The sequence below is a fragment of the Phaethon aethereus genome, assembly GCF_964289735.1.
Source record: "Phaethon aethereus genome assembly, chromosome: 3".
Lineage (NCBI taxonomy): Eukaryota > Metazoa > Chordata > Aves > Phaethontiformes > Phaethontidae > Phaethon > Phaethon aethereus.
Window position 1 is genome coordinate 61,693,688 of NC_138576.1, and position 15,185 is coordinate 61,708,872.

The window sequence follows — 15,185 nt, forward strand, 5'->3', positions numbered from 1 at the left end:
CAGTTCCCAAATAGAGATGAGGGACACAGTGGGTGAGAGGAAGATTTGCACCTGGTTGCACAGACAGGTAAAGACCTACTGTCACTTGCCAAAGAGTCATAGGACTGGTCCTTAGGCAAGTAGATATATTTCTGAAATTACATAATCAGAAGGTTGAAAAAAAGTAGAAGGAGAAATATCACATGACTGGAAAGAGATTAACAGTAAAAAATGTGAGAAGTTGAAGGATAAGTGGATAAGGGGGAAAGAAAGATATAATTTTGCTGCGTACAGTAGTTAGGTTAGTAACTGGCAAAACCTAATGCAGATAAGCAGCTGGGGTATATTAGTGAGGAATGACTGAAGCATTTATGTATCACCATAATAAGCTTGGGCAAGCAAAAGCAGGACTTGAGTTCATGGTGCATGACATCAGATCCTTGAAAATGCTGCAAAACTCTTTGCATGAACAATCTTGTCTGGTCATGAAAGTTATGTTGCTTGAGAAAATATTTTTATGGATATGGTCCTATATAAACCATAAAGACCAAGTGAAGCTACCATTTACAAAGATGTGCAATAATCTACTCATGGACATAAAATGAAACCAGTAATTTGCCTAAATTTACAGTAGAGAAAATGATGTTGAGACAGCATGGCTGCTGGGAATGAGATTGTGGAAATAGAAATTGTCACTTGGGACACAGAGGTAAACTCAGAGTCCTACCCACACAGACAGAGGAAACTGGATAGTCTCTATCCCCACCTGGAAGAACTGACATCTAGAAATACAAATCCAGGAGAAAGAACTTTAAGAAAGACTCAAGTGGTATTGTATGTCGGAAGAGTAGGAAAGGTTGTACCTATATTTAATAAGGAAAAATGGGATAAGAACACAAAAATATTTATTTCTTTTACACCAGCAGTAGATGAGACATTAGAATAAGTATAGAGGAAAGAATATTTAAAGACATGGAGCTAAATAGAAAAAGGGATAGAGAGCAGCTTACATGAATCAAAGGTAGATTTTGTCAGACTAACTGGGTTTTTTCTTTTGTGGTATAATTGAATGTTTTACCAAAGTCCAGAAATGTATTTCCTCCCTTTGTATAATCAAAGCATAGAATTAAAGTTTTTAATGACACTTAACAAAATAAGAATGAGAAAGGGAATTTCAAATCTGGTAAGGGAACACCTAAAGGAGAGTTTAGTGATGAGCGTTGCTAAGGGAAGTTTACAGCTAAATGGAGGATATGCTCAGAGTTCTTCAATTATCATTCTTGAGAACAACTGCATTTAGCTTTTTCATTAACAACCTTCCCACAAAAAATAGCAGAGAAATCTTGCTGATGAGCTTGCACATAGTTGCTAATGACATGGAGCTGGGAGGCACTGTCAAGGCTGAGGTAGCTTGGGTAGACCTGAGTTAAGCACAGGCAATAGGAGGGAGCAGAGAGGACAAACCTGGAAAACCTGGAAGGAGGGTTAGTGCCTCCAGCTCCAAGTAATTTACACATATCTTATAATTATCACCAATACTGCCTGGGACTTTTAATTTTCCCAAAACACGTAGGCTAACAACCTTTGGTAAATCTCACATGCAATTCTTCTGCAACGTTTTGTTGTCTTGTTCTTCTTTTCCTTTATCCTTCCCATTCATCTCCTTTGCACACTAGTGAACTACTGCTGCCTATTTCTGATACCCTGTGTCAAAGTAGAATCTTGAAAAAAATATTTTGTAAGTATTTAAAAATACCATTATTCATTTAAAAACATATCCTGTTGAACCACATTGCTCACCACTGCGAGTTCATGCTTTCAGTGCTTTGCTACAGAAAGATCAGGCTTGAGCAGCCAGCATGCCCCAAAACACAATCTTTGTTCAGTCAGCAAGAAAGGATAACTAGGATAATCTGTATGCACATGGTTCATGATCATCTCTTATTCTCAAGTAAAAAGTATCAGAAAATTTGATTTGGTTTTTAAAGGATGTAATGAGGTTTAGTTCTAATCTGACAGACATGACAATGTTGGCATTCAGCTGACTCGTCAGAGACTAAGTGCTCTGCAGGGCCGAGTTTGGGAGCTTCTGGAATAGCTCAAGTCATCGGACCTGACCATGGTAATTTCACATCATACACTTAAGGCAGACTTCCTGACTCACTACATGACTAATTACCACATAATGTACATGTACATTATGCTGGCAGGAATTAGGTTATTCCTGCACATCACGTGCTTAAAGTAAAATATGCCTTACATGCTGTCACCAATAATTGTGAAATGTCTTGCACGTTTGCTACAGCACAGGTGCTTGAAAACCCTGCTAATCAGTGACAACAACATTTGCATGCTTAGCTTCACAGTAAGGCCATGTTTGTAGGCATCATTAAATGGGAAGGGATTCTGTATTACACAACCCAATTAGGTGAGACAATGCCTAACACGTTTAATTTGTGCTATTCTGCTCGTTAAGCAGCTCTCGTACACTAGCAGCCCTGCATCTATTGAAAATGATGCTTCAGCTATGCATGTGTTTACAACTGTATGTGCATGTATATTTATATTTCCGTTAAAATATCACTGTGATGTCCTACTTCCAGACAGTTCCATAAATTTGCAGAATACATTTACAGTGAGGAATAAATTGAACTGTAAAATACAATCAAATTACTATGCACTGCATGAAGTACTGACTAAGAAATTCAGCTACTCTAGGAACAGCAGCTTATGAAGCAAAACAATGGTAATTGTTCTGCTTCTCTGAGCAAAATTCTGCATACTTTACTCCTATATATTTTTTTCATGTCAGTGGGATTCCTTGTGTGAAAAAGATTGAGAAGTATTTGGTGTATTATTTCATTTGGTTCAGGCAGATTAGCAGATCCTTCCAGTGTGACTTCCTGTGGCTATGAAGATGGAGACCTCCTGTGCATATCTGTAAGAAGCTGGTGGTCCTGTAAGTATATGCTATTACACTGTTCTTCTCTGAAAAATGATTAGTGTCCTAGAAGGCAATTTAGACTCTTTCTTCCCCTTAGACTTCCGTATTACAAAGTAATTCCAGTGCTGCATAATTCTCCATTGAAAACTTGCAGCAAGCACCTAAGTGTGAGTGACTAAATGAATGTTAATTGACTTTGATAACTTGAGGAAGGAAAAAAATGCAAATTTGCAGCCTTAAAAATGTTTAGACTGAAAAACTGCCTGTAAAAGCATGTGGGAACCACCATGATGAGTATCTGCATTGGTAGACATTTGTAGAAATTTGAGTTTTCAATTACTCCGAACAGATTTGTTCAGTTTAGATACTAGTAATTCAAATTAAACCTTAGTGTGAGAATGTTAAGCAGGAATCTTTGTGGTTCTCTCAAGCAGAAATCTTTGTGGTTCTTGCATCACCCTTAGTAATATAAATCTGACAGGACTTTTCTGCCTTCCATTGCACCTCCACAACTTCACTGCGGTCAGTAGGCTACAGAGAATGAAATAAAGTGAGACTTTGTGCCCATGGTATCCAAATAACTTCATTATCTTCATTACACTGACATTTATCCAGCAGGCTTTCAAGTATTAAGCTAAAACTTAGTTAATACTTTGACCTGGTGTATATGAGCTATGAGGCAATTTCTGTTCACCTTAATTTTGGCTTTGGAGTTCTAGTAGATTGAACTTCTGTTAAGGTTTTTCATTATTCCAGTAAGTAGCAACAAACTGAAGACTTGACAGAGAGAGAAAATTGTAAAGATCTGAATTTCCAATGTCAATGCCCCTGACATTTTCAGTGCTTTCCTCAATATCTCTAAAAATACACATCCGGGTAATTCAGTCTTTCCAAAAATGGAAACATCCAAAATTCCTGAATACTTTTGGTAATTCAGGCCATTCATATGTTGTCCTGTTGAACTGGAGGGATCAAATTAATACATGGTTTCTCTTAGCCTGAGAGACACAAGAATTTCATTTATAAAAATATATATCATAGATGTAACAGGAGAATGGTTCTATCCATTACACCTAAGCAAATATGCACTGCAGGAAGCAGTGTCATCTCAATGGTGGTGGTATCAAATTTGGAACGACCTTTGCACTAGGCAGTGCAGAGAAAAGGCAAAGTGACAAACTCTACTGAAGGACCCGCTGCGAGCTAACGCAGGTGTATGTGCTGTTGGCATCACTCCTGGCAGATGTGGCAACTTCAGTCCTTTTTGCCTAGAATAATATTCAATATAGTCCTCTCCTGCATTGTTTTCTGCCCTCTGACTCACTCAGGCGGGTACAAATATGTAACATATGCAAGCCCACTTAAAAGAATGTAAGGACTTTCTGATGTGAAATCCAGGTTTCAACACTTCTCATGGAAATTGTGAAGAAGGAAGACCTAGCTTAGTGATGACTCCCAGTGTGACACTGTCTTCTTGTCACTTGAGGCTTTTCCTTTGCTCTTCTGACTGGACATACATTTCCTCCTGAATTCCCAGCCAGGCCCACATACAGGAGGTGGAACAATGGTTTCCCATGAGTAGGACAGGTACATACATACATACATGGTAGATGGTCAGGTTTTGATGATTTTGGTCCTCACTGCCGCGACTGTGTACAAAATGCTTAGGCAATCCCCTGAGACCAAGTATGAGCAAATGACTTCTCAGTGCAACAGCTCAGGAGTACCCACCCAAGAGGGAGAACAGCTGGTCTCCAGGCAATTCTGCACTGAAATTTATTAAACTTTATTTCTACAAAGGGGGCACAATTAAGAGGAGAATTTAAAATCATCCTTTGAAATAAGGAATATCAAATAGCCTGACAGACACTCTCACTGGAGATGTGGTCAGGTAGAGGTGAGAATGGAATGTGGGTTTCCTACATGCTGGGTCTGACTCCTCCAACTTATGGATCAGATGAAAAGAAGCCATCATCCTAAAATAAATCTAAACAAACAAACAGAGATAATTTCCAAGCAGTTTTCAGCGAGCAAATTCTTTTTTAAAAGCAAAATTATTATTTTCCAGTGAAATATGACTGGCATTTGCCTTTTCCTTTCTCATGTGCCTAGGATGCATGGAAGAGGTTTTTTTATAAAAACAATACACATGGGGTACTCCTAGTCTTTCTGTACTTAGTTTGCAACTAACATTTGACTTTTGATGTCCTGTCCGTGACAACTTACAAAGATCAAACTTTTTTCAGTTGTTTGTCCTTTCCTGCAAAGTATAGCACACTGTTAGCTCATGCAGGACTATTGAAGTACAATGTATAAATGAATATTACAGATTATATCTAAATCAATACAGACATCATCATTAGTGCATTTCAGTGAGCGCAGTTCTACCAGTGGCAATTTGAAACGGTTGTATTTGGTATGGGAGAGTGTTTGTTTTTCTATGCGGGGATTTGTCGTTTACTTGTGGTTAACACCTCCTCCTTTTTAATTATTGTTACAGGTATGAATTACTACCTGGCTGTCATACCCTTTCTGGGGGCAGTGGAGGCTGGCTTCTTTGGGCAGCTGCAGCACAAGATAGAAATATTGCCACCAGAGGAGCGAAGAGCTGATTTCTGTTATAGTGTTGCCGACTGCAGGTCTCGCGTTCCCAAGCTCATGGATGACTGGAAAGCCTATTTTGAAGTAAATATTTTAATTTTTTTTCATATTTTGTAGGAAATTATACCAGAATATTACCTTCAAAATTATTATTACTGTCATTTGTAAGATTCAGAGAGCTTGGTTTGCTTTCAATAACAGGTTGATATAAAAGTAACAAGCAGGAAAAATGAAAAGCATAACGTAAAGTGAGTCAGAGATAAGAAGGCCAGGATTTTCACAGGTTATGGATTTTTTTTCTTCCTTTAAGATAATTCTGTATTTTAGAGTCTGTCCTAAGAGACCATTTTGTTAACAATTATATTTGTATTCTTTCCTATAGTGCTTATGTTAGCAATGCAAAGTAAGCATGCAAGATAGAACATTACCCTTGAGAAATGGCCTTGAGTTGGCTTTATAGGGTTCATTTATTCCTTTGAACATCTAAAAACCTGAAAATGCTGAAACTTCATTCAGAAAGACACTTATTTATGCAAGTGGATATTCTCTTTCCTCCTCATTCAGCTGCTCCCTAATCCCAAAGATAACAATATTTCTTACTTCATAGATTCAATAACTATTTTTATAGACAGATTTCTATAGTCAGCATTTTTGTTGGTAGTCAGGTAATTGATAATGAACATAAAATTTAAACCAGAAGTCCTTCTTGGCAACTGTGAGAGAAGGTAGAGGTTTTAGGAGCAAGACTGGATTTGTTTTTTTAAGATTATTTTTCCTGAGAAGTATGTTTCAGAAGTTATTATAAAAGATCTCCTCAAATAGCCATAATGATAACCATTAAGGATAATTTTCTTATTTTCTGATAATCTTCAGAAAGTTGTGGCCAGAAGAGTTATAAACAGGTTTGCAAGGAATCAGATATATCAGCACAGAAGCTTCCATGGCACTAAGATACAAAAGTCCATGGAATTATTGTGACAGAATACCTAAATTATGTGGGTAAAACCCTCACTCTCTTGAAGTCAAAGATGACAACTCCACTTAACTTCAGTGAGGATACATATTCATTTTATAAATCTATATTAATCATCTTTTTCTCCCTATGTCAGACATTATAGTTACTTAGAAATCAGCACATTCTAACTACTCAAAAGCAATTTACCTTAGCTTGCAAACTGACTATTTTGTGACCTATGTGCCGCCTAAGTCTGAAAATTCATTGGGTTTAAACCTCCCCTCTCTTTCTCTGCCTTTTTTCCTCCCTGTTGCTGCAGTATCTGTTATCTACAGAACACAAAGCCACGAGCCCTGCAACCTTCTCCTCCTTCAAACTGGATGATGCCCTCCATCTCATGTGGAGGGCACACGTCGCCTCCATTGCTTATGCGCTGCCCAAGTTCCAGGACAGGTATGGGGACAAGAGAGGTGGCCAAGGGGCTCTTCCCACCTGCATGCCTCTTTGGAAGGATAGTATCTCAGCAAACCCCACATGAGCTTCCTTACTTTAGGCCTCTACTCTTTAGGCTCTACTCTTCCTTCTGCTCTCTCCGAGCATGGGACGACCAGTGAGAGGTGGCTGCCCAGGCTGCAATGGGTGGGCAGGCTGCAGGCTTAAAATGAGATGCTGATTCCCTCTGGGAGCCAGGGCCAGAGTCAGGAGCTATGTTTAGTCTGGGCACAGGCAGTGATACCAGGAGAAATTAGGTGTAAAATGCTGAAGGAGGCTTTAAGCCACTGTGGCACTGAGACTGCTCAGGATTTTATACTGAACAAAACACATTTGGGATAAATCACAGAATCACAGAATGGTAGGAGTTGGAAGGGACCTCTGAAGATCTTCTGGTCCAACCCCCCTGCCAAGGCAGGATCACCCAGGGCAGGCTGCACAGGAACACGGCCAGTCGGGTTTTGAAGGTCTCCAGAGAAGGAGGCTCCACAACCTCTCTGGGCAGCCTGTTCCAGTGCTCCGTCACCCTCACGGTAAAGAAGTTGTTCCTCATGTTGAAGTGGAACTTCCTGGGCTGCAGTTTGTGCCCATTGCCCCTCGTCCTACCACTGGGCACTACTGAAAAGAGACTGGCTCCATCCTCCTGACAGCCACCCTTCAGGTATTTATAGACATTGATAAGGTCCCCTCTCAGCCTTCTCTTCTCCAGACTAAACAGCCCCAGGTCTCTCAGCCTTTCCTCATACGAGAGATGTTCCAGTCCCTTAATCATCCTCGTAGCCTTCCGCTGGACTCTCTCCAAAAGTTCTCTGTCCCTCTTGAACTGGGGATCCACTAATGTGTTCTACAGGTGATTTCAATTATCTGTTACATTTTTATTTTAATCTCTTTCAGCTTAAAATATCTCTCTGATCCAGAAGCAAGTTTTGGTGAAGACTGGGCTAATGCTGTAGATTTCATTGCAGCTACACACTTCTCTACAGATTCACAGACCACAAACAGCTTCCAGGCTTTCCTGCCCCAGAGGATGCTCATTGAAGGGGATGTCCCCCCATCCATTAGTGACTTCAGTCCACAGCAAAATGGAGTCCTGCTTTCACTGAGAGCTCTTCACAAAGCAAATAAATTAACAGGTACGAGCCTGACCCACAAATGTCTGTTAGTCCATAGATATTTAATACCTTGTTCTCTTTTTCTGTACCTTGCTCCATATGAACACAGTGATCTTTGATATAAAATAGTATAAACACTTCCTAGGGACTAGCAGTAAAACAGTACCGCAAAAAATACACCCATAAGTAAACAACACACCAGAGAACAAAACCAGCGATGGGATAACACTGATAATATACAGTGAGGATTTCACATGAGACAAATGCATCGTTTGTTGGAGCAGATTATCTTACTTTTTTTTCTCCAGTTTTCACAGGAACTTTAAAAACACAAGCACTAGTTTTTGTTTCACTAGTTAAATCTACACCATTAAAGCTGTAAATAAAGTTATTAGAACAGTTGAGGTCATTTTAAAAAATGGGAAAATAATCACGAACAATAGTTTTTGTGTCCACAAGTGTTCTGGTTTTGTTTTTTGTTTTTGTCTCAATCTTGGTCTAACAGAGAATATCATCTGTCCCAGCAAAACTATTCTTAGACTACTCTGGCTTCATCACGTTCACTAAAATAAGTTGTGCATCACCATCCAGCGGTGAAACACAGAACTACACTCTTGTGGGGTTTCGGTTCCTTCGTAGGTATCGCTGAGTTGGATATTTTTGTTCGTCTTTTATGAAGAAAAGTTATTTTGAATCTTTAAATGAAAATACAACATAAAAAAACACTGAAAAACTAATATCCAGAGCTATGGCATTTGTTTTGTGATCTTCTTCTTCCGTCTGTTCATTTCAGTGAATGTTCTCTCACTAGCTGTATTTATCGCTGAAAAAGGCTGTTTATTCAGTGTTTATAAAAGAACATCCTCACATCATCTACTGCTTCCCTCATGCCTTCCACACCTAACACGATGGGTACCTCATAGTCTCAAAAAGGTTTTAACAGCTCTATCCCATGCCTGGTAGTCTGTGCACAGTTCAGGGTTTCTTGACCTACCTCCAGGAGGGGAGTGGGGCACAGCAAGGAAAAGCACGACAGACAGGGCAGCAAGGAGAGAGAGGGAAGGAGAGAGGTGAAGAAGTTTCATGCAGATGCGGCCATAATAAAGTCCATAGCTGAAAGCCCTGCTTTGCAGGCTGGAGCTTTCCCTGCCTCTGCTTTGAAGGGACGGGCTTTGCATTCAGCTGAGAGTTAAATGCCAGCTAACTCAACCCGGTGACTGCTTTGCAGATCAGAAAAGGATCTTTAAACTAAATTTGACTCGGGTCTGGATCCACAGCCTCAGCAGGGACCTGAAATACTAGATGTAGTTGCTACAAAACTCAGATGATAAAACGTGACATACTGTTTTTGTAGAGTCAGATTCCTCAAATTTTAGATACACCCTGCGAGAGATGTGGAGTTCTCTTCTGGTGCTGCAAACTTCCAACGACAGATAGGAGGTCTCAGTACCTCTTAGGACAGGACTGTGTCCAACCCAGACTGAGACTGGATTTCTTGATTCAGAGTTTGATTGCTCTTTATTTTGCTTTAGTTGCCTCTGCCATTCCAGCACTGTATTGAGAGAGTGCTGCGCTACCTCTGAAGCTTCTCGACTCATGGACACTCAGCAGCTTTACTTTTTATGCTCTGCCCCTCACCGATATCCAAAGGCAGGACAGCAGATGCCTTGTTATTTGAGATCTTTCTTGCTGTCCTCACCTTTCCTGTGGTCCTCCTAGGCAAGAGGACTGTTTGCTGCCTTCTCCTCTTAACTCCTCATCTTCCTTGTACAATACTGTGCAAATTCAATTCTTCACCCTTGCCAGTTTTATATAAAAAGCACGTTTTGCAGGAGAATAAACTCCTCTTGGTTTTCTAGTAAACTTTTTTTCACCTTCAGATTTCCTCTGTGGCCCCTTCATCCACCACCACCATCAGCACTGAGAGGAGCGGGGAGCAGGCAATGACTATCCTGCAAACTGGTGCTAATGCCGGGCTGACCAGGCACACTTCCTAGAGAGACAGCGCTCCTTGCCTGCATCATTTGCCTATTTAGCTTGAGGCCTTAGCTGGCAGAAGTGCAAATTCTTGGTTGCTTTAGAGCAAAAACAAAGACATGCATGATTATAACTACCAGGCCGCTGCTTCATAAGCCGTGAAGCTATGTGCACTTGCAGAACAAGACCTTAACATGCGTCTTCAATCACTTTGACTTGCCAAAGTGACGAGGGAACAAGCCCAGTTGTCTATCCATACAAAGGATCCTGAGCTAAATGAATGGCCTGTGTCTCCCTACTCAGTTGTAGGCAATTATTACCCCATCGGCATGCTCCAGCTTTGTCTACATTTCACTGTCCACAGGAGAGTGGTGGGTGTTTGTTGCCGGACGTGCGCTTCAAACCTTGTGTGCTGCGAGCTACATGTGCTCCATGTCAATTTGACAATGTCATGTTGTGTTTCTTTCCAAGGAGGTTTGCTGCTGAAGCTCTGGCAAAATGCAATGTCTACTGAAGCAGGAAGAAAAATGGGCCAAAAACTGATTGAAGACTTGCTTTTGAGCCAGAAGTTTGACCCAGTGGGAATATATAGCGATTTGAGAGGAGAGGATTTGACAGTGCCCAGTTTCTTGAGAAAAAACAGTTTCAACATTCATTGATTTAATCTTTTAGCAGATATGTGTCTGGTAATCTGGCTTTGGTAATTTCTTACAGCAGGGTTTCTTGAGTAGCCATGTGTGCATCTCTCTCATATTGAATCAATATTTTTATCCTTAATTTTCCTAATTAGCTCATTTGTTTAACTCATTTCCTTATAAATAAAATGCCTCGCAGAAACTCTTGCTTTATTACTTTTTTGGACTTTATAAATAATGTATCATTGTTGGAGATAAAATTAAATAAAGGCAAATTATATTCTCTTTCAGACTGTTTTTTTCCCTGTATACCAGGATCCCACCAGATATGTAATTACTTAGGTCCTTCATGGTCTAACAGATGATCATCTGAAACTTTTCTTTGAAGTTCTGATCCAAAACCAATGCCGTGACTGTTTCCCACCAAAGTTGTTATTTTGCAGACCAGCTGCAATCAAATTTGAAGCTTGCAGGCTTATCAGATTAAATACTTGAGTACAGACGGATCCCCTTGGTATGCTGATTTGCAACAACTAAGTGAGAAGTCCTGAAGCAAATAAGCTTATTCTGTAGCAGCTCTTAACTGAGATATCTGGTATTTGATTCATTTCACTTACCTCAAGAAAACATTGATCTGTCTATCGATTTATGTGATTACGTAGTCTGTATGGCCACAGGTTGCTTTTCCATTCCCCCATGTCTAACCCTTCTTCTTGCAGCATGTCATACGTTAGACTTGATTACGGAGGAAGAGATGCGTTCGCACTGTTCGCACTCCCAGCACCTAGCACACCCCAACCCATGTGCTGAGCCTGGTCTTCTGGGCGGTAACACATATTGGGGATTAATTACAGCAACTTGGCATCAGAGGTTGTGGGGAAGTGGGACAAGGATCCTGCAGGCAGACAGGGGTTGAAGTTTCTTGGGAAATCTGCTGACTAGGATCCTCCATCCTTATGAAAACCTCTGCTGGAGAGCATACATGGCTGGAGCTCCCTTTGCATGGTGTAGAGCAGAGCGTGGGGATACAGCCACTGCCTGCTGCATCCTATCAGATTATAAGCTGGCACTACAGCGCAGTTGAAAATGACACAAGCCTTAGACTCATAAATCAAAATAGGGGAAAGCAGCTTTGCTTTGCCACCATTTTAGGTGTGCCCCACAGGTTCGGTGGCACCTAGCATCTTTGTTGGTAACTCTGTCACATATCCCTCGCTCGGAAGGAGAGATGCGTGTTCCACTTGCTCTTCTGCTGGAGCACACGGTTTCACTCTGTTGCACTCACATACTACATTTCATTTCACAGAATCACAGATCACAGAATCACAGAATCACTAGGTTGGAAAGGACCTTCAGGATCATCAAGTCCAACCATTAATCCAGCGCCACCACGTCCCCTAAACCATGTCCTGAAGTGCCACATCCACACATTTTTTGAACACTTCCAGAGATGGCGACTCCACCACCTCCCTGGGCAGCCTGTTCCAATGCCTGACCACCCTCTCGGTGAAGAAATTTTCCCTAATATCCAGTCTAAACCTCCCCTGGCGCAACTTGAGGCCATTTCCTCTTGTCCTATCGCTAGTTACTTGGGAGAAGAGACCAACACCCTCATCGCCACAACCCCCTTTCAGGTAGCTGTAGAGAGTGATAAGGTCTCCTCTCAGCCTCCTCAATCATAGCAATAGCCTTCCTGACACACGTACAATAGTCAAAGGTTTTCCACAGATGGTAGGGGTGAGATTTGGACTCCCAGATTTTCGGCACAGCCATGCTGTGATGGGGAGCCACAAGGCATGGCATGGCAGCCATGGGCTGTGGGTCCCCGGGCTGCTGACCCCCGGGCTGCAGGTGCGACGGCATGTCCCCATGGCTGCTCCTGCTGCGATGGAGCCTGTCGGCAGCCTGAAAGGCAATGCTAAACCCAGCAGTGCCTGACGTAGATTATGGCCAGCCACTGCGTGCCCACCAGGCACAAGCCCTTGGTGGCTCCTCATGCCACTAGTCCAGCTCCAGGCAGCAGGAGAACATCAGCTCCTCAGGATTCTCCACACCTCCTGTATTGTTAGCCCAATACCAAGTAAATGAAGAAAAAGAAAATTATTTGTGTCTTCCTGTGCCACTTTCCCAGTTTGATTGGTCCTTTCTACCCAAACTTGCAAGATACTTGGACTGCAAATGAAGAAACCATTATCAAGATATTGAGCAGTTAAACACTGTTCTGTCCTTTAATGTCCCAGGACAAAGGTTTTAATCATTCATTGTCACTTTATGGACAAACTGTTAATGTACCATCATTAGCTAACAATTTTCGAAGGAAATACATTAATGATGTCTAAGAAAATGTGGGAGTTTTTACCTTAATTACTTAGTTCATAGATCAGAGTAATTAGATTCCAACAGACTTGAGGTATAATCTAAAAGTAATTACCACCGTTGCCAGCTGTTAAGGTATTAAGTTAGCTGTGCTCCAGAAAAGTTTGAAAAAAATTTTTGACCTTTTCTGTGGTTAACTTAGATTTAACCTAAGGTGCGCTTTGAGAAAACAAAAAGAGCCATTAACACGAATAAGGAAAACAAACTTATAAACTGTAAACTTCTGCACTTGAGGGGATATTTGTGAAACCCATTTTTAAAAAGCAAATATCTCCTTGCCTGAATTTATGACAACATCAGGAAATAATTTATTATTTTGAAAAAGAACCAGCTTGCTTAATACAGCATCGAGCATGTATGTATTTCAGACACTTTGTTGTAGTCCAGCATGCCAACCAGTCAGGGAAAGCTTTTAGAAATTGGCCAGCAGTTGCACTTTGAAGGTTGAGGCATGTACACAAGTTTAGACAAAACATGGGATGGTGGATTTTTACAAGTAGAGCCGAGCCAGATATCTTGAAACAGAACAGATGCATCCTAGCAAGAAAACGTGCGAGTATCAGAAACTAAGCAGAGAGAAAAGTATCAACAGACGGCCATACAGGTATGATGCCTTTTCCTCTGGAAAAGGATGGGAGAGCACTGCAGGAGTCTGCTTGCTAGTTTGAGCTATCAGAAGTTGACAACTACCAAAGCAGGGGGTTGCCCAGCAAGGAGGACTCACAAAGCAGAAGGGGTTTTCTTATTCAGCAGCAGTCAGGGGTTTGCAGCCCTGTTCTCATGCCTTTTACACATGTAATCTCTTTACTGAGGACTGCTAGGCATTAAGCAGGACCAGTTTCTGTTTGACAGAGGTTAGAAGAAAACATAAACGCTACTGGGTGCAGCTCTGGAAAGCCAGAAAGTTTAACTGTACATGCTTGCAAAGAGTGAGCCTAAGGGGATTGAAACAAACAACAGTTGGGAGGGAAGGAGGGAGTTAGAAATTTAATGCAGTACATGATAAAGAAAGAACTTGGGAGAATAGAAATCCACCAGGAAAGAGCCTGTCCAGCCTCAAAACTTGGGCAATAGTACTGAACCCTGCACCCCTCCACAGGTCTGTGGGGCCGATGGGGACCTGCCACCTTCCCCTCCTGAGCCTACTCTACTCACACCCAAGGTCATCCAGGCTCATTTTAGGCAGGTCAGCTCCTTATTTCTGAGAGGTGTGCAGTTTTCAGTGCCTTTCCTATGGGAGTGAACACATTTCTGAGGAATGGTCAGAAGTGAGGTTCTTGTCCTTGTCTACGTGTTTGCAACTGGGAGTACAGCTGTTGCAAAATGGACCTGTGCTTTACCAAATACTGTCCTAAACTGTCACATAATAGACATGTGTAAGGGCTGACCTCTTCGGCAATCTCCCTTTTTGTTCCATAAGGGAAATGGCACCCTCCCTCTTCTCTAGGAAAGATACCTCTGTCTTCACAGTGCTGCTAGCAGGTATCAGCAGTCGCTTCTTTGGCTTTCTCTAGGTACGTAGAGTTTACAGGGCCTACACACAAGGAAATAATTAGTAAAAATGAAAAAAATATAATTTTTCTTTCAAGCAGGAATTGGATTCTTGGGATTCCCTTTCCCTATGATCCCTAATCTGTGCAGAATTACTTGGGCTCTCTTTCTTTCCAGCCTATGCTCTCCAATGCATAAGAAAGTACTTTTGCTGGTGGGTAAAAGCACTCTCCTCGACACCTGCCGGGTGTGGAGGGAGATCAAAGACGTTCTCCCCCAGGGCAGCCTTTAAGCTGGCAGCTAGGAGGTTTTGCCAGGAAGCAGAAGATACAGATTTGGACCCTCCCAGACAGAAAACAAAGCTGAACCTAGTATAAGTACTTTAACTGTTGGCGCACGACATTTAAAAAAACCTGCATTTCCCAAGACCAAACTGTTCAGTTACTTTTTCAGACCAGGGCATGTCACCTGTCCCCCTCGGCAGGGTGTTGTGAGCTGTGGACCTCCAGTTCCCACTACCGAAGGCAGTGAGATTCAAGATGATACACTCTTTTTACATTATTTTCCTCACCCTAGCCTCGGTGGCTCCAGGAGGAGCACGTTGCCTTTTTCAGATCTCATGC

General features: G+C 41.6%; 1 protein-coding gene across 1 annotated transcript; it reads left to right on the top strand.

Moving 5' to 3' along the window:
- Positions 1–634: 634 nt before the first annotated feature.
- Positions 635–10,719, top strand: LOC309404151 (protein LEG1 homolog; the record flags this gene model as incomplete). Its single annotated transcript, XM_081998534.1, has 7 exons — positions 635–688; positions 2,459–2,534; positions 2,852–2,938; positions 5,424–5,608; positions 6,799–6,932; positions 7,866–8,104; positions 10,532–10,719. 7 exons carry the CDS (start codon positions 635–637, stop codon positions 10,717–10,719), a joined length of 963 nt encoding a protein of 320 aa, XP_081854660.1.
- Between the last annotated feature and the right edge of the window lie 4,466 nt (positions 10,720–15,185).